Here is a 19,304-nt window from a genome sequence, read left to right as displayed (position 1 = left end):
TCATTATATCGTTACGTTATGGTGAGGATGCCGGGAGCAGAGCAGCAGGAATGTGACTTACCTGACAAATTCAAGTCTTATGGGACACACACTGCAGCGTCGCCATCTGTTGAAATTGTGGTGCCGACAGACAAGCCCAAGTTATCGAACATGGCCAGACGCGTACCCAGGGAAGGTCTAGGAGGGTAATACACTTTGAAATTTTGTCCATGGGATCCAGACACCTCAATCACCTTAGGTTCTGTTCTCAAATTATTGTCTTTTTCTCTTCCCTGAACATGGTTAGAAGACCGTAATCCGTTTTAAACCATCTGCTTAAAATCGTTAAAGGAAACATTTCTAAATTTTCATCTTATCGCCGAGTACTACTACAACACACTACACCATGCCTAGTACTACCACATACTACACCACCACGACCACATACTACACCACCACGACCACATACTACACCACCACTAGTACTACCACATATTACAACACTAGTACTACCACATACTACACCACCACTAGTACTACCACATATTACAACACTAGTACTACCACATATTACAACACTAGTACTACCACATACTACACCACCACTAGTACTACCACATATTACAACACTAGTACTACCACATATTACAACACTGGTACTACCACATACTATACCACCACTAGTACTACCACATATTACAACACTAGTACTACCACATATTACAACACTGGTACTACCACATACTACACCACCACTAGTACAACCACATATTACAACACTAGTACTACCACATACTACACCACCACTAGTACTACCACATATTACAACACTGGTACTACCACATATTACAACACTAGTACTACCACATACTACACCACCACTAGTACTACCACATATTACAACACTGGTACTACCACATACTACACCCACACTAGTACTACCACATACTACACCCACACTAGTACTACCACATACTACACCAACACAGGTACTACCACATACTACACCTAGTACTGTCTTAGGTTACATAAAGTCTCGTACTACCATATACTTCGCCAAGCCTAGCACTGTCCCTTTACATAATTAAAGCAGCCGAATTTTGTGTAATTGGAAGCAGTCGATATAATTTATTTTCTCTACGACAAGGGGAATGGTGAAACTTCATATATTATAAAATAATTATATTTCTAAAGCCATACAACAGTGTCACATTCTATTTTTTAATACTGAATCTGAATAAAAAAAAATTGCAAACATCACCATAACATTTCATAATTCACATATGTATACACTATGTATTAAAAGTACTGTACATTATACATTCATTTCTAAACACACATTTCCAAACATTGACATAAAACGAGAAGGCACACAAACTTTCACACCTGACACTGCAACATAGTATATTTTGCATAGTATCACCAAGTATCATATTCACATAATGAGTACAAAAAAATATTATATAAAAGACTGAGCATCTTCAAATAAAATGAAAATGGAACCTCTCTCTCGGGTCTAATTATTTCTTATTTAAATTTCTCTCAAGCCAAAAAAAACAACAAAAAAACAGCTCATTCAGTTTCAATATCACTCAGACATATCAAGGGATACTAACATCTATTATCAGGTAGTGAAATAACCCTTAACTCTAAAGTCATCTTGTACAAAACTATGATAAGGTGTTTAGTCGTAGTAACATAAAACTGTTCTAACAATGAGTGATCAAAGGTTGTGAAAAATATATTTCTGGTCACAAAAGTTGAAGGTTCGTTCTGTAAATACTGTACAACTTTTTCACAAAGCACACGAAAAAAAAAAAAACACAATCGGAAAAAACTTTCTACCTGAACATTTCTTCCAAAACGTCGTAAAGTGTATAAACACGGAGGGAGAATTTGATGAAAACGTGGACACGACAACACATGGAAACGGGAACAAATCATTAATTTAAAATAACTTTTCACAACACTGGGAAACACAAAGTGACAATGACAAATTAATTCAATTATAACAATCTTTCACAACACGATGGCATTAAGAATAATTTATGAACTGACAAGAAACCGAGAATCTCTTAGTTTAAAATCATTTACAACACAAACACTGAACGGTCATTCACTCAACCAATCATGAGGTCGGGGTTAAAAGCAAGTATGGAGGTATATACAGTACACGGGATTTCCACTCATGGTTTTCGTGCCCTGAGACTCCAGACAATTAAAACTATGTCATTAGAAAGCTAAAATGCACCAAATCTCTACAACATTTGAAGTAAAATTTACCTTTGTCTTTTTCATAAAATGGAGTAACGTCTTTGATCCTAAAAATTCGCTTATCCTATGTCAAATTAAGGTGGTGTATATTTCATAGCAGGTACAGTACTTTCTCGCACACAAACAGCAGAAAAAGGGCGATAATACCTAGCATTCAGATAAACTTTCATGTGTAGTGAACTAAAAACATACTGGCTTTATACATTTGATTTACTGTGCTTAAAATGCTTCAGGTAGTGGCTAGATTATTATGATGCATTAAAATGATAACTACTGTCTCTCCCCTTGTTCAATCTAGTGTTTACATTATGCTTAGTTTAAATCACAAATAACCTCTTGACGCAGAAGACACTACGTTGGACCCAGAATGATGTTTGATCGTCCCCTCTCACATATGGTTAGAGTAGGCAGGGCCGTTCGTGTATGGTGGCGGGTTTTCGTCTTCTGGCAGTGCTGGATACACCTGCAAATGTAAACAATTTTAGAATATAAATTGGAAAAAAAAACATTAAAAATATCCATTAGACATTTGATCATGTATTTGGTCATTATGTCTTGCGTTTAAGTTACGTATTCATATCTTTTAATCAATACTGACCTTAGCGTGAGGCTCTTGGAAACCTTCGTTGTCGTATGTATATCTGAACACTCCCACGGGCTGACCCTTGTTGGCAGCGCCTTGCTTTTCACGCAGTTTTCTGACGTGGTGAGGACAGAAGTCTGGGGACGGTGTGAAAAGTTCCTTGCCTTTCTTATTTCCTTTTACTAATACGTAGATAGCACCAAGGGGGATGAAAACAATCGAGGAGAAACTGATAAACCAACCAAGTGTCTGGATGTTATACGGGAAGACGTAGTCACCAAAGTAAGCCGGAGTGAATTTCACGATTGATATAATTAAGATGACCTGTGAGAAGAAAGGAAAATAGCATGAGATGTGGAAATTTATAAAGGTTATGGACAATATGTATACTATATAAGTTCACCTATAAAATATGTTACTCTATAACAATATTACAAAATACATCTACAAATAATTAACCAAATATGAAAAACGACCGTGTAGAAGAGCATAGTTTGCTAGTTTAATTTAACACGAACTTTAATTTTATAAAAAAAACAAAGTCGCGACATACATAAAGAAAGGCGCCTTCATCTTTATAATCTATGAAACATTTGCGAGTAAAGTGATTTTATTTTTATCCACTAGCTTATTGAACCCATGACAAATAAAAATTATAAAAAATGAATACTCACAGTAAGTGCCACGGGAGTGATGACCAACCAAGTGGCTGCCCAGTACACGTAGAGGGGGAACGGCATGTAAATACCCATTTCCTGGCGGATGTTCCTCATGAAGTTTCTGAAGCCTGTGAAAGATCGAGAGAATGTGGGATAAAATTAGTATAACAAGTTCTGTCTTCGCCGACACATGGATAAAGAAACACTGAATATAAAAGCATTTACCGTATAGCGCACACACACTAATATTCACCAACTTACCATAAACATACTGAATAAGGATGACCTCCGTAATGGCTAGGATGAGGACCGAAATTCCAGCAGAATACCAGTTAAAGAGTTCAAACATGTACATGCCACCGTTTAGGCACATAGTGAGGCCAAACAGGAACAGTCCAGTGCATAAGATACACACCACCAGTGGCTTTTTGCTTCGCAGGTACTCAAACTGATCAAAAAGAGCTGTTGCGAGTGTCTCCACCATGGTGAACTGTACAAGAGAGAGGTAAAGAGGCTGTAAAATATCTTCATTATTCATTGGAAGAATTGGTAGAATTTTTTGGCTGACACTACTGCAGTGTGGTTGAATCAATTGGATATCTATTAGTATTTATCAAGGAAAGTCGTGAATATTTGGTAACTAACCTGAGAGTCCAGACCAAGGGTGATAAGCATAAGGAAAAAGAGGATGGACCACACAGGAGGGTAGGGCATGCGAGTGACGGCGGCCGGATACACCACAAAGGCCAGACCAGACCCCGACCTCACCACATCCTCCACTTCCACCCCGAGTTCGGTGGCCAGGAACCCGAGGATGCTGAAGATCACGAAGCCAGCAAACACTGACGTCGAACAGTTGGCAAAGGCGATGATCATGGCGTCCCTGTTGAAGAAGCGAGTTCATGAGATGAGTGATGAAGGATGATCACTGAATATATCAGTTTAATTCTATGACTGATACCGTATTCTCTGTACAATTTGTTAGAGGCTCTTTATATTATATTACCCTTATAGCAATTGGAGTGACACTAAATCTAACATTTGGGGTTACAGGTCTTTCATCTGTTTTTTATTTATATATCAGTTCATAAACTTACCTCATACAGTTGTTTTTGAACTTGTTGTAAGATGCCAAGGTAATCAGACCACCGAAAGACGATCCTAGCGAGTAGAAAATCTGTGTGGCAGCGTCATTCCACACCTCCACCTCCCCCAGACGACTGATGTTCGGTTTTAAGAAATAAAACTCGATACCGCTGTAAGCTCCTTCCAGTGTGACACCTGTTAAGATTTGTTTTTTAAGACACTATAATAAAATGCTCTAAGTAAAGATTGTAAAGGTTCTCTTGGGCTGATCATTAATTGTATCTCTTACTGTTTACCACTGCATATTCTTAATTATTTATGTATATGCTGAACCAATATCAATTTGTATGACGATTTCAGTGTGTAATTATCAAGGTTTCTCTCACATTTGGGTTTCCCCTAAAATAGTTCTAAAAAGTGTTCCCAGTGAAATAAAATTGATAACAGGCGTAAATAACTTGAGCGTAGACTATCCTTTTCCTAGTGTGGCGAGGCTGCTCAGCTCGTTACTTTTACTGCACTTTATTGTCTGTCTGATTCACTAACTGGTCATGTCATGGGCACAGTTGCACTGGTAATATATTAACACCCTCACATTCATATTATGCTCCATCGTCTATAAAACATGTGTGAAACGAGCGAGTTATCCCTAGAGAGAGATTTGTTTTCCGATTTCCCTAGTAAAGTAAATTTAAAATTATGATGTGACATGCATGAGTAGCAGTAAGTTGTGTATACCGACCAGTAGGTGAAGCATTCAAGATTCAATAAGTATATGTTGGAAGCTTAAACTACGTATATTTAAATGTACAGTAGTTAAAACTGTACTCAGATAAAGTGTATGGCTCAATCACGGTTTACTCAATACATCCTGCCTGCACTGGCCACCAATTCTTGGAAGCCCCAGCAACACATACAGTGCCTGTTATAGAGAGAATAAGGCGCTCAAAGTGAGTTCTCTACTGGCTGCGCCCTCTATCTTATACACCACATTACGTAGTCGGGATTTTTACAGACCTATTTGTCGGTCTCATTACACAGAATTATGAAAATTAGTACTGTACTATGGGTCTTCATTACTTCTAAAGGTTAATCCTTATAATATAATCAGTTATAAAATTTTGAATGCATCAAGTAAATTGGTTACAAATACTCATATCAGCATACTCATTTCATGTGAAGTCAGCGTTTAAGACATACGTAATGAATTACCTATGGCCGTTAGACTACAGAACTGGAGGCTTTAATAAAAAAATGACAGTTACTTCAATACCGTCATCAGGTTCTCTGATGGCTGCGAGTCAAAGACATATAACTTCAGTTTTGAATATATATATATATACCTAGATCACGCGCACCTACAGTGATTTACTTGCATATATATATATATATATATATATATATATATATATATATATATATATATATATATATATATATATATATATATATATATATATATATATATATATATATATATATATATATATATATATATATATATATATATATATATATATATATATATATATATATATATATATATATATATATATATATATCATTTGGGTACAATTGCTTATCACAGACTGCAGTTGAAATTTTAAGTCTGTTCCTCATCGCTTTAGACAACACACTGATACAACTGAAGAGAGGTTAAGCTTTTAAAAGGAATAACACCGGATATACTGTGGTCCCTATACAGTATTGATGAAGGATCAAGTTGTCTCAATTAAAAATTCAAAAAGTTTATTCCAATTAATTTCTTGACTATTTTTTTTTATTTAAACAAGATATTTTTTCGAGTACGCGTTTCTTGATCGACAACAGTTAACGATGTAAAACAATTTGATATGAAAAGGAAAATCTTAAAATTATTCAAAATTTTTGCAGAACAAGGTCTGCTTTGAATCACTGAAGAACTGCAGATATTGTCTTCTTGTTCTTGATATACAGGTAATAATATAAGCTGTGTACATCTTGGGACTTGAAAACATATTTATTCTAATAACTGGAGTGTGTAGTTGTGTTGGCGACTTGACAACAAATATGTCTGCCTTTCTAAATATTCACCAGGTAAAAATTTTTTTTTTTTTTTTTAAATCTAACAATTAATTCTTTGTTTACATTACTCACCTCTAATGAACAGGATAAGCAACACAGCGTAAGGAAACAGAGCGGTGAAATACACGACTTTGCCGGAACTCTTGACGCCCTTCACCATGCACAGAGCTACAATGACCCAGCCCAGAAAGAGACATCCCACCAGCTCCAAGCGAATTCCTCCCATGTCCTCCCAGGTCGTTCCAGTCACTCCTAACATACCGTTCCTGAAAATATAAATAATAGATTAAGTTTCACTCCACTAACCTTGCCATGTTCAACACAATCAGCCATTGAGACCTTAGACAGACCCCGCAACAAATGTATTACAAGTAAATTGATAAGCATTATCAGTAAAGGGTGTTGATTAAGAGGCTTCACCACACCAGATATCCAAAGGTTTCCAAATAAATTCACGATCACCAAATCTAAACGTTTATGTTGTGCAATAATTATATGTTTGTATTTAAACTACTTAGGAATTACTTTTTGATTTGCGAGTACTGCCATCCCGTCTGGTCCTCGAGATATGCTAGACTCAATTGATTGAAAATGTCAAAAGGAGGGCCGGGCCACCAGACTGGTGCCTGCACTACGGAACCGCAGCTATCCGGAGATATTAGAACGCCTGCAACTGCCTAGCTTAAACTACGGACGGGAGAGGGGCGACGTAATCAAAGTGTATAAACATCTCGGTCGAATGCACATACTTGTAGCTGGCGGACGTCCGCCCCAAAGGAGCTACAGACCCACAGGCCACAGCTCAAGGTTGAAGAAGCCCCCAAGTCCAGAAAACTGAGGGCAAACTTTTTCAGAGTGAGAATTGTGAACTCTTTGAGCAATCTGCCAGAGTGTATTGTGACGGTACCGAGTGTGAGCTGTTTCAAGGCCAGACTTGACCAACACTGGAGCAAGTTGCGATATGTTCAGGAGCTAGTTCATGCCTAGAGACGTGACCGACCACCCAAACAGCTAACGAGCCGAAAAGTGGCGAAGAGGGTAAAAGTAAAAAGAAAGTAAAAGTAATATTTAGAGTTCTATGCAGTTCTTAAACATGCCAACGAGTTCACTTTCCTAATTCGTTTACCACACATCAATACAACATAACAATGTGGCCAACTTTCATCAACTTTACCGATTTTTCTTCACGAGAATTAAGACTGCTATAGTGGCACAAGAGTGTTAGTGAGCGTAGTATAATATTAACCTTTTCTTAACTTGCTTCTCTGTCTAGTGTGCCAAGGCCAGATCTAAAAGGTTTGTAATATAGGATTTCATTGGGTGATCGAAGTCCCTATGCACCTCCAATAATTAAAACCCGTTATTTAGCGAGCTCTACTTCTAATAATGTGGGTATAACAAGGAACAGGTGCACATGGACTTTCCGATCACTTTGTATTAGATTCAGTAAAATTTATCGTCTTGGCAAACTGGTAAGGTTGAAATATCATATACGAACAGTAATTTACGTCGAATTTGAAATTGCAATTGTTTGAATCGTCAACTTTATGATCAATGTCTGTTCGAAGATCTACATAGGAAACAAGCCAATCAGGCAACATAAATATATTTATCTGAATCCGAGCTTCAATTTATTGAGACCTGAAACATGTTCCCCAGAAAGACAACATTAATACTCACAAAAAGTAATCCTCGCTGGATGATACCTTTGAGATGACACCATCGGCTGGTACCACGTCATCTGTGCCCTGGCAGTAAGTTTCATTGACGGCCTGGAAGCCAGCCGCGCCACAGTATTCCTGGACCGTGACACAGGTATTGTTGTAGACATAGAGAGACTGGTTCTTACAACTCGTGGAGAGTTCTTCTGTGTAACACTCTGTAGACATATTATGCTGTTAGTACCGACAACGATCTATGGTCAGAGTCCTTGTGTTTTCTTAACCATTCTAGGGGTGTAATTACCACAATCAATCAATTCTTAACAATTCCAAAAGCAAGTAAATTGACTTGTATACAGTGTACGATAAAAATAAAAGAATAAGAATAAATATATGTAATGTTGTCAGCTGCAGCAACAGATTAGTTTGGCAGAACCACTACGTCAAGGTTCACTACATGGAGGACCTACCGAGGGAGTTGAAATCATTATGACAGTGTCCCCAAGGCAGCACCGAGGTGAAGGAGGCGAAGGTGTAGTAAAGCGTCCAGGCTAGGATCATGTTGTAGTAGATAGTGACCAGCGCTGACACAATAACCATGGCCCATCCCAGTCCTGGAAATAGTACATCATGGTTACCAATTGGGCACGAAAGGATGAGAGGACTTGTGTATTTCTGCTCCTTCGATAGTAAATACACTAATTCTCAACAATGAAACACTAAGAAAAACATGGGCACTGAACGACCAGAGTCAATACTAGACATTCTTCTTGTGGTGGGAACAAATGTGGTCGTCATTCATGAAATCTATATTCGAGATAAATTTTGTCATGTGATAGATATTGGTAAAAAATATAACTAAGCTCCCGATTAAATGCAAGAAAATTATTCATTTACAGGAGTATAACCTAAAAATAATCAATCATATTCTTCTTTAGACATCTTTTTTTAACCCCATTCTCTTTCATTATTTGAGGTAGAACTAAGTTATAAATTTACACCGCGTCACCACCACCAGGAAAGGAAAACTTGGAACTTACCACCGAATATGGGAGACAACTTGGGGAAGAGGATGTTGGGCCCAAGGCTGGCGTACTGACCAAGGGCGAGCTCCATAAAGAACAGAGGAAGACCCGCGCACAATAACATGATCACATAGGGAATCAGAAACGCCGCTGGGGAGGGAAAGCAAGTTAGTGAGTTAAGATTTTATTCAATACTTTTGATTTGGTTTTCATTACAGAAGTTAAATATCATAATTTTAAAGATCTATGCTAATTCTATTTATAAATGTCGATCGTTTTGGCTCACCTCCACCATTCTTGTAGCACAGGTAAGGGAATCTCCACACATTGCCGAAGCCCACAGCGTAGCCTAGACAGGAGAGGAAGAACTCACACTGGTTCCCCCACGTCCCTCTCTCCTCCTCCTCCTCCTCCTCGTTCGCCACTTCTGTGGACGACACATCCTTCACCTCTTCATTCCCCATTGTTTCTACCATATGCTGAAAGAGAGAATGTTAAAATAAAATAAAAATAAAAATATACGACTGTACATTCAAATAAAGCCATAAATTGATTATTCAAATTCAGAAATAAAATATGAAATGTCACGAGGCTTTAATGCAGACCGATCAGGCAGATGCACGTTTATTCAGGGGGGTTTCAGCCTTCCCACACACTACCTATGTAATGACCACGGTCTTACACGTCAATTATCGTAAAATCAGACTACTCATATTACGCTCTATAGTCCACAAAACATGTAGCTATGCCTTCTTTATCGAGTCTCCCCTCTGAGGCGTAGTTTTCTCACCGCTTCAAGACGCCTGAGTCCTCCGTTTTCCCATTTTCTCTGACTTCCTGAAACCAACCTCTCTATAAAGTAAATCTGAATGTGAGAGAGAACACCATTGTTTTGAGTCAACTCAGATATGTCTGATTACAGTTAAAGCATACAAATTCCTTTGTGAGTGATGTTGGAAGCTTTAACTGTCTTTATTGTTCGTAACACTTGTTAAGTAAGTGAGTGAGTGTCGAGTCTGCCAGTACGAAGAGTCCAAGGATATTGTCCCTGGTTATAGCTATGCATTTCTGAGTACTACTGAAATTAGATCATTTTGATGCCCAAACATCAGAGAATCTGATGTTTGTAGTTTAGTTAGTGTCAGCTGTCTATTCAAGAAAGCCATTAATCTCCTGAAAGAACAAGTCAAACTTCTTATCTCCAAGACTCAACCTATACCCATAGAGGGTCCGTGTCTAGAATTTCGCTTATGTTGGGAGAACTAATGTTATCAAAATGTGTAATTCCACTTTTTCCTGGCAAGCTCAATCTCTGATTAGATTATATGAATAGACGTAGGAAATTCACCTGACCGGTGGCAATTGGTTGTCATAATTAAATGTACAGTGATTGAGTTGAATGTAATTTCTATCATTGCGTGGCTGGCCTTTCTGGCATGTGATCCGCCCAGGCCTGAATTGCCAGTTAGCCGTATATAAGCTCATGCACGGTGGGTGGAGAGCGCGACTGCTCTGACGTTTCTCCTTCATTGTCTCGGGTATGAGTACGATTATTCGCCCGCCATATTAAGTCAGTTTAACTCAGTGAATTTTGTGAATATCAGTGTTCATGTTGTAGGAGTGAAATTGTCAATTACCCAGTGTAAGAATTAATATAACGTAAATGTCGTCTGTCGTTGCTACGCGAGAGATTGTTTGTGATGGAGTTATTAGATTGCTCTGACCTTTCTCCATCATTGTCTCCGGCACAGTGTGTGTGTGTGTGTGTGTGTGTGTGTGTTAGCAGAATACCCAACAACTACCGGGCACCGATAGCTGCATTGGAAGATGTCGTTAATTTGGCAGGATTAAACTGTGCGAGTTTGCACCTTGGGAATTAAGTCCGAACTCCCTCGTAGTGTATCGGACTCCAACCGACCTTAACAGCGTTTTTCTTTTGTTGTGATGAAACCAATGACACCCTGGGGCACTCCTTACAGTTATATGGGCCAAAGTATTGTTGTTATACATTATATGATTGGGGATATTTAGCAGAGTATGGTTATCCCAGGTTGAGTAGTGATCCCATAACAGTTGACGGTATCAGTAAATGTGCCGAGGGAGAAGTACCATGTTATTAATTCCGCATAGCATGTTGTTATAAATAATATTTTATTTTGGGATATTGTCAAAGTGTGTCATACAGCCACCTGTAGTGACAATGACATAATAATGATTTTTAATGAGGTAATAAGTAATTGAAGTTGTGTAATGATGTAATAAGTATTGCAGATCTATTTTATGAATGGTACAGTAAGAGCTAAGTGGTCTAGTCTGGTCTGAGTGTACTTCATTAACATCTTGTTCACTCCTTATGTTAATAAATATTGAATTAGTAAACTATGAGTATCACCACTCTATCCTTTTCACACATTGATTCTCTGAAAATAACTTTGTAACTTACGTGCCTAGAAGCTCGCTAGTAGGCTACCTAACCATTAACCAAGAAATGTTATATTTTAATAAAACTCTGGGTGGTGGCAGGCTACCATTGTAAGAATAAGTGTGATGATAATAAGAAAGACATGGTTTCCCAGAATAATCCATGGTTTAGAATATAACTAGAACAAAATATACTTGAAGAGAAATATAAAATAGGATACTTATTGAAGAAAAATAACAGAAGAGAAGAAATATGAGAAATATTTGAAATAGGAATACAAGTTCATGAAATTTGAAGTACAGGTAAAGGCACACCATTACACTTAAACACTTGACCAGATGTTTCCTATCCATTATTCTATTACGTCACAGCCTCCCCTTAGTAACACGCACGCACGCGCGCGCGCACACGCACACACCAGCTGCTTCCCCCAATTACCTCAGCTGAGTTTCCCGTGACGTCAGCCAGTTGTCACCACCCTCTCTCATCAAGGTCACTCCTCTTTATGACTGTCCAGGGCTTCCTAGTTTAACTTTCCTGAAGAACAACACTGAAGAGATCTATCCTCATTAGCAACAACTTGTTCATCTCGTCTACCTACTGAGAGTCGTATTGAGCTTATATCTACCAATGTGAAGCAAGATGGCCGATATAGACTAACTCCAACTGTATTTTATTATTTGATGATTATATGCACTGTTCATTTATGCATTTCACTACATAAAACCAGAACATGATGAACTTGACACATATAACACGATTATATGTCATCCTTAGACAAAAAGAGGATAAACGTGTGGGTGTGTGTGTGTGTGTGTGTGTACTCTGCCTCCGGAGAACACCCCCCTCCCCACCTAATTTCGATGTCATTGTTGTCACCGTCAGTAAAGCTGCCAGGTTAGATCAGTATCACTAGGGTTATTTCACTAAGTATTGAACCTTCGAAAGAGACAGACAATAAATAAGATTTACCTTTATTACTACCAGCGTGTTTATCCCCTTCACTACCGAGACGCCACTTTGAATATTCTAATTGACTAACGCCATGCGATTTTATTCAGCTCAAGAGAAGACACCGTATTCAATCTTAAAATAAACTGCTGTACGTTTTTGAAAACGCCTTGTTATTAAACATACAAAGATCTTTTTATAGGAACTAATATTTCTCCTTTATAAGACCACAATAAATATCATGAACAACGTTATCTTTCCATACCAAAAAAAAATGATTAGGTTTTGAAGGTTGACATGATCACCTCTGGCGAGTGTAAACAAAGAGGCGGGAGGAGAGGTGGTCGATGGCAAGTGGCCTATAAAACTCTTTGCGACCTGTTGATATTAGTTCGTTCCAGCCTAATAATCTACGTCAAATTACTGCACCACCATTCCTTTCTCATTATCACCACCACCAAACACAAGCTAACAACACCACATTCTTAAACAATTAACATTCAACATCAGTTACCCGCACCACTAAACTGACACCACACGTCCCGACTTCTTGACACTAAATCCTGGCTCAATCTTGCGTTACCTTATTGTGATTGATGGTTCTAACTTTGATAACTACGACAGCCGTTCAGCTCGCCGAAGCCTTAAAATTGTTGAGTGTGAAACCATTGACAGTTTTTATTCAAAAGCCACCATCTTCACCACCACATTTCATACAGTGAATACTTCGATACCCATGTTCAATTGACCTCTCTGCCATGACATCTTCTGCTGTGTCAACTGAAAGGATTGTAGATGTTCCAGACACGTGAGGCGAGGACGATTGTGACAGACATTTGTTCTGTCTCAACACCCCCACCCAAGTGTCGCTTCCTGCTACGTCAACCACACAAAGAGGGGGTTATGGGGGGAGGGGGGGGGGCACCCGCATCACTTCCTCCTCACAACATTCTTAAGCTATTATACAAATGGAGAAAAAAGGAAATTACTCGCAGAACAGCCGGCTAGATACATCCTCTACTTCCAAGAACGTGTCAAGTGTTTCAGAGCCACACAAGAACACCGCCACATCAATATCGGGTGTATACAGTGTGATCAAGATCCCAACACAAACACGGGTACTGAGGCGATGGGTGATGTACTGTAGGTCAAGGTAGACACCGCAACCTCTCTTCCTAGTTGTAGTTCACCACAATAACACCCTCAAAACCGTCAGTCGTAAGTGATAGAACAAACAAACATTGTCCTCTCAAGTTCCAAGTAATTTAAAAAAAAAGTTTCATCTAAGGATTAAAAACTAAACAAATCTAAACTTTACTTTGGTAATTTCCCTTTCGACTCTACGTCCTCACTACCGAGGAGTATTGAAGTACAAGGCGATCCCTGGCGAGTGTACCGAGTTATCAAAGAGGAACGAGTGTACAGTTTAGTTCGGACCATTACACTAGGCTGGAATAAACTCTCAAAAACAGTTTCTCTTCCTCGCCGACAGATTAATAACAATTTCGTCTCATCAAATATTACACTAAATTATTAAATCTTAATTACCATAATTCTCTGCAGGAACAATAATATCCACTGCTATTATTAATTTTTATCGCCTATTAGGGTAAATTATATCCGTGCTGTCGATCTAAAGTAGTGCGAGAGATTTCAACGCAGACTTATCCAACGGTGCCGCTCGGTAGTGGGGGTGTGTAGTCTTCAGCAACAACGTTCCTAATAAACTTTGTAGTCTTTCTAAATCAGTGACATTTCCCTGTACACTCTTACTAACACCACGTATATATATATTTCTGACAACTTAATGTTTCTATCATTCCTTCTGGCGGTTCATGCGTGCCATCAAACACGGTTATGAAGAGTTATAAACACTTCAGCTAAACTTCCCTTTAATGTATCAGAAACACTGAGTTATGAGACCTTCCCTCACCTCCCAACACTCTTCATAACCTACATTATCACGCAGTTGATTGTAATATTTTGACCTCACATGCCACCACTTTTAGTACATACGAAAAATGTAATCAACAAAAATCATTGCAAACTTTGTATTGTATTAAAACAAGGAGCCAAGATTCCTCCTTTACACCACCTCAGAAATACATAATTTTGATCATGAGTACAGAATTGAGTGGCGTAGACCTGTGACTCAAAAGACCAGAGGAACATGAGCAAGAGATCAATATGGGCCGCAGCCACCAGTGTAGTTAGGTGATATACAGTATATTAAATTCATAAAAAAACTTGAAATAGGTCAATAACTGTTATATAGAACAAAAATTTTACCTAATGAGTGACAATGAATCTTATTGTAACAAATTATGTTTCATATTCAACAACACAAAGGAAATGGTTACCAGGATTAATATGAAATTCGAGACATTATCTTCTACAACTGAGAAATTAATTCAAATATAGTACAAGCGGCTCCCACAAGTTCCGGTGAGTGAGTTAGTGATCTTTGACGACACAGTACATGTTCATTACACAAGTCTGTCGGCAACAGTGTGTAGAACCAAACATTGAAAGCGCTGTCAGATCTATTCGTATCAGTGTTGCTCGATTCACTTTTCTTCCCTAAAGACCAACAACGACTCAATGGTTTACGAGTGTTTGAGGAGCTATATGTGCACCAGCAAGATTTCCATCGTTAAAATATGGCTGACAAGGACTGACCGTCTACTCAAGAAAGGCCTTGAAACTTATTTGATCAGAATTTAGTTACTTTGAATCTTTGACAAACTTGCATGTGTGTGCGCGTGTGTGTGCGGTCAGCTGTCAGGTATAATGCTTCCCTGTCTCATAGAGTGCATCAGATTAAGTGTTTGCTGCATCAAGTGTCTTTAACAGCCTTATCTTATTTCAACATCTTAGCCTGCCGTTCATTACCCATTTTGGATGCCGTTATGTGTATGTATGTGTATGACGACCGCAAATAAAAATTTTCCGGCCGTTGCGAACCTCTGCCCTGAGGCTACCCTCACTTTATCCACTTGTTCTCACCGGGAAATACAAGCAAATGTCCGGAGGTAATTTCTGATGCACTGACGTTTTAAGTGTGAAAGTCAGGAACCCTTGAATTTAATGTTTACAATCACAGCATGAAATGTGCACGAGACTTACAAGTAAGTATCTATTTTCTTTTTCAAATAACCTTGGAAGTAATGGTTCAGGGCTCCTGTCACGCTAACTTGTCATGTTTGTGTACTAAGCGATCTCAAACTAAAGATACATCTGCGTTTCCTCGTAAGTGGTGACGCTAAATACAAGAGACGCAATCTGTGCCATAGAGATACAGGAATACTTAACCTCATTTGGTAGAGGAAGAATATAAAGAGAAAAAGTGAAGAGCAAATTTAGTCGCCCTTTACTGATCCTTGATCCGACTTGGTTCCATCCAGTGGCCGGCCGCGGAGTTCAAACTAGGGACGGGTGGTGGTGTGTCGGGAGGAATGGAGTTTGTATCTACCCAGCCATCTCTATTTTAAAGTTAGTAAACAATCAGTGACTTGTTTGTATAGAAAGCTTTTACACCACCAATGCGCATTTTTCCCCCTAGAATGAATTACAGTGTGAAGCGAACTCTCAAAAACTGTCAGCTGAGGATGTACGCTTTGATGGTCCGTAAAGATCACCTTCCTCAGCTCACAAGACCACCTCGGCTCAACATGAATAAGCGGACTAGTCATGACATCACTGGAGTACTTTTCTCATGACGTCACGATGCCCGGCCCGTCATGACGTCACTAAACCGGATCTACCAACCACAGCGTTTCTATTTTTATATACACACTCCCTTCACTATAACACCTACCAGAACTAAGCAATGGTCACTGGCATCGTCACAACTCATGAAAGAAAACGAGAATGTTAATAAAGAGGGAACAGAAGAAATTTGAGACTAAAACAATAAAAAAGGAATAGTAAAGAACTGTAAAGAGTAAAAATTATTAAATCCTAAAAAAACCCACATATGCAGTGTTTCCGCTATTCAAGGTCTTTAAGTGCAAACAAGGTCTTTCCAGGAAATAAATAAAAGAATTTAACCACAAAGATATTACACTCACCATACTATCAATCATTAACAAAAGATACGCCGAATAACGCGTTCCGGAAGGAAATTATATGATACGTGTAATTAGTAATAAATATTGCGTAGTTTTAAGTTAAGTAAAAATCCTACTGTAAAATCTTAAGAAATGTGTATATATTTTTTTAATCTTACGTTGAACTGTGTGTAAATGTGTATAAATGTGTCCAGTCTTACGTCAATGTGTGGGAAAAAATGCCCTCAGTCTTTCTGTAAATATGTTAAATCTTACGTGTAAATATGTAATGTTTTTTTTTTCAACGTTACGTCACTTCATTCTAGCAGGCAAGACACATCCAAGAATTAAAAGTAGAATATTATTTTCATTCATTACTTTTAATTCTCCATGTTGGGGTCATACAGAGCTCGGTAACAAGTAGCAATTCTGTACATTACAAAAAGAAACAATCAGAATAGGTTTCGAAATTGTGTACTGTTGTTGTTTAGTGTTCAAAAGCTAATTTGGTGCATGTTAAGTTCTCAATGCCATCATCATCGTCACCATCTACTGAAGACGCACAGTTCCGCTTCTGTGACCAAACTTTTATAACTGCCGAAAAAAAAAAATAATTGTTCTCCACCACTCCCCACAACGCTCGTCAATTCACACACAGTTAAACAAGGTGACAAAGCCTGCATCAGCAACATCACAGAATATTATATACATTTCCAAGGCATCGAACACAGCATAATACTTTGTTCATTTACTGAAATATGGCGTTGGGATTTTCTATATACGGATTATCAGTTTCCTTTTGTGTTGTGTGTGTGTGTGTGTGTCATGATTGCTACCAGAGCCATATGGACGAGTATTAAGAGTCACTACCTGTAATGCGATATAATACCTCCCCTTACACACCTTCAGTTATAACTTACAAACTTCCAAATGGTCTCTGTGTATCATGGCCCCTGATGCATGTAAACTTAAAATCCTGTTCAGTGTCTTGGTTCAGTAATACAACACCAAGGGTTAATGCTCACCTTGTGCCAATCATTGGTTTCCATTACAAGAGAAAACAACTCATTTCCGAGGTTACAACAAAGGTCAGTTTCAAGTTTCCACGAAGCCGCAAGTCAAAGCCATATCTTTTAAAACCACCAGGTGAAATTTCCCAACTAAGAGGCAAGATTTCGTTATTGCACTGAGATGAAAGACGATGGGTTCTGTATATACAAGTTCATTACACAAACCTCAGTGTACCAAATCGGCGCCAGAGATCGATCATAACACAGACCAAGATTTAAACTGTATTCTAAGGACCTTGGCGAACACTACCACTGTCAGTAGGGTGTGTGTGTGTGTACTGTACCACAAGCTAGCCTCCCCCCACACGTTCGCTGGGTCCCGCATACGGAGCTACGAAGGTCACTTACTTAATTACACGTGTTAATGTGTTTCCTCGAGTAAAGTACTCGACATAAGGAGGCAGTTATAACAGCGAGTCTACAACTATGTAATGTTACCGGTCAAGTGAAGAGTTAATAAAAAATCTTGCCAGAGAGTTGACTACAAGTGCTTCGGCGGCCACTGCAGCAGATGATACTGAGCACTCGCGTCTCGTCCAGTTGAAGTATCCGGTTCGAAGCTCATGTTTCTTCCAGTATGACGTACTCACACACAGAGAATAAATAAATATAAAACGAAATAAAATGAAAACTGTAAAGCCACTTATGAGCAATGTCCACCTTCTAAATGTATACAATTAAAGCAGAGAACTGGATGTGTTTCAAGACTAAAAACCACGTAAATTGTGTTTCCCAACATCTGACATCTGGCACTAATGGTGAACAGCAGCCTCGCACTAGTGTTGGCAACTACCCACAATAACTCTTGCTTAGCCTGACACTCCAGGAGCCTAGAACACCAACAAATCACTTATATGGACAAAACGCCCGTCTTACCCTCTACATCCAGCACCTGACCGATAGATTAACCTGGAGAATTTGATCGAGAAAAGTTAAAAATAAGAGACCAATGAAACGCAACACTGGAAGGAGGCAGGTAAGGAGTGAAGTGTAGTGACGACCAGACCCCTGCAGCCACCAGCCCTGCCCTGAGGAACCTTCACCTCAATACTTTCCATGTCAACCCCTTATGCCTCCTTGATCCACTTTTCGATATTAATACAGTTATGTACTTAAAAACTTCCTGGGACCTAAAAGCCAGATTATTATGGTTATTTTTTTTTAACAATTCCTAACACGGACTAGATCATGGCAACACCTTTCCTGGAACGACAGAAGTAACGTACCTGGTGTGATTATGGGGATACAAGCCGGTCCCTCCAACACTACACCACCAGCTGAGTATACTGCCACCTCACTACCAGTGTCAATAAACATCCAGATTCTCAAACATGGCTCCTGTCAACACCCCCACCACACCACCTCTCCAAGACTCTAAATCAATTACTTTTACTCTCCGGTTTAATCTTGTTACTGGTAATAAAAAAAAGGTTTCCATTTTGTCCTTCCTTAGTATATAATGACCTCAGACTTTGTAAGCA

General features: G+C 38.7%; 2 protein-coding genes across 2 annotated transcripts in view; both read right to left on the bottom strand.

Annotated features, from left to right (window-relative positions):
- LOC121870447 (sodium- and chloride-dependent betaine transporter-like) overlaps nt 1-120 on the bottom strand; it is a 29,320-nt gene extending 29,200 nt beyond the window's left edge. The window contains exon 1 of the mRNA XM_042372269.1: nt 62-120. The gene's annotated coding sequence lies outside the window, so the exon portion shown is untranslated. The remainder of the gene's footprint in view (nt 1-61) is intronic.
- Nucleotides 121-1,146: 1,026 nt separating this feature from the next.
- LOC121870446 (sodium- and chloride-dependent glycine transporter 1-like) lies at nt 1,147-18,279 on the bottom strand. Its single transcript, XM_042372268.1, has 12 exons — nt 18,262-18,279; nt 9,618-9,810; nt 9,347-9,481; nt 8,777-8,920; nt 8,326-8,524; nt 6,718-6,911; nt 4,593-4,776; nt 4,141-4,378; nt 3,757-3,985; nt 3,511-3,623; nt 2,852-3,160; nt 1,147-2,716 (listed from the first exon to the last, which is right to left on the bottom strand). Exons 2-12 carry the CDS (start codon nt 9,805-9,807, stop codon nt 2,642-2,644), a joined length of 2,010 nt encoding a protein of 669 aa, XP_042228202.1. The 5' UTR covers nt 9,808-9,810; nt 18,262-18,279; the 3' UTR covers nt 1,147-2,641.
- Between the last annotated feature and the right edge of the window lie 1,025 nt (nt 18,280-19,304).

This window comes from Homarus americanus, unplaced genomic scaffold, assembly GCF_018991925.1.
Source record: "Homarus americanus isolate GMGI-L3 unplaced genomic scaffold, GMGI_Hamer_2.0 scaffold376, whole genome shotgun sequence".
NCBI classification, from domain to species: Eukaryota; Metazoa; Arthropoda; class Malacostraca; order Decapoda; family Nephropidae; genus Homarus; species Homarus americanus.
The sequence above is the reverse complement of the archived record's forward strand: the minus strand, read 5'-3'. Positions and strand labels throughout refer to the sequence as shown.

Excerpts from the sequence above, each read along its gene's own strand:
- LOC121870446 (XM_042372268.1), bottom strand. The coding sequence starts at position 9,807 with ATGGTAGAAACAATGGGGAATGAAGAGGTGAAGGATGTGTCGTCCACA. Across the intron at positions 8,921-9,346 it reads GTTGTCTCCCATATTCGGTG|GACTGGGATGGGCCATGGTT; the intron begins GTAAGTTCCAAG and ends TACTATTTCCAG. Across the intron at positions 6,912-8,325 it reads TCCAGCGAGGATTACTTTTT|GAACGGTATGTTAGGAGTGA; the intron begins GTGAGTATTAAT and ends TTATATTTTCAG.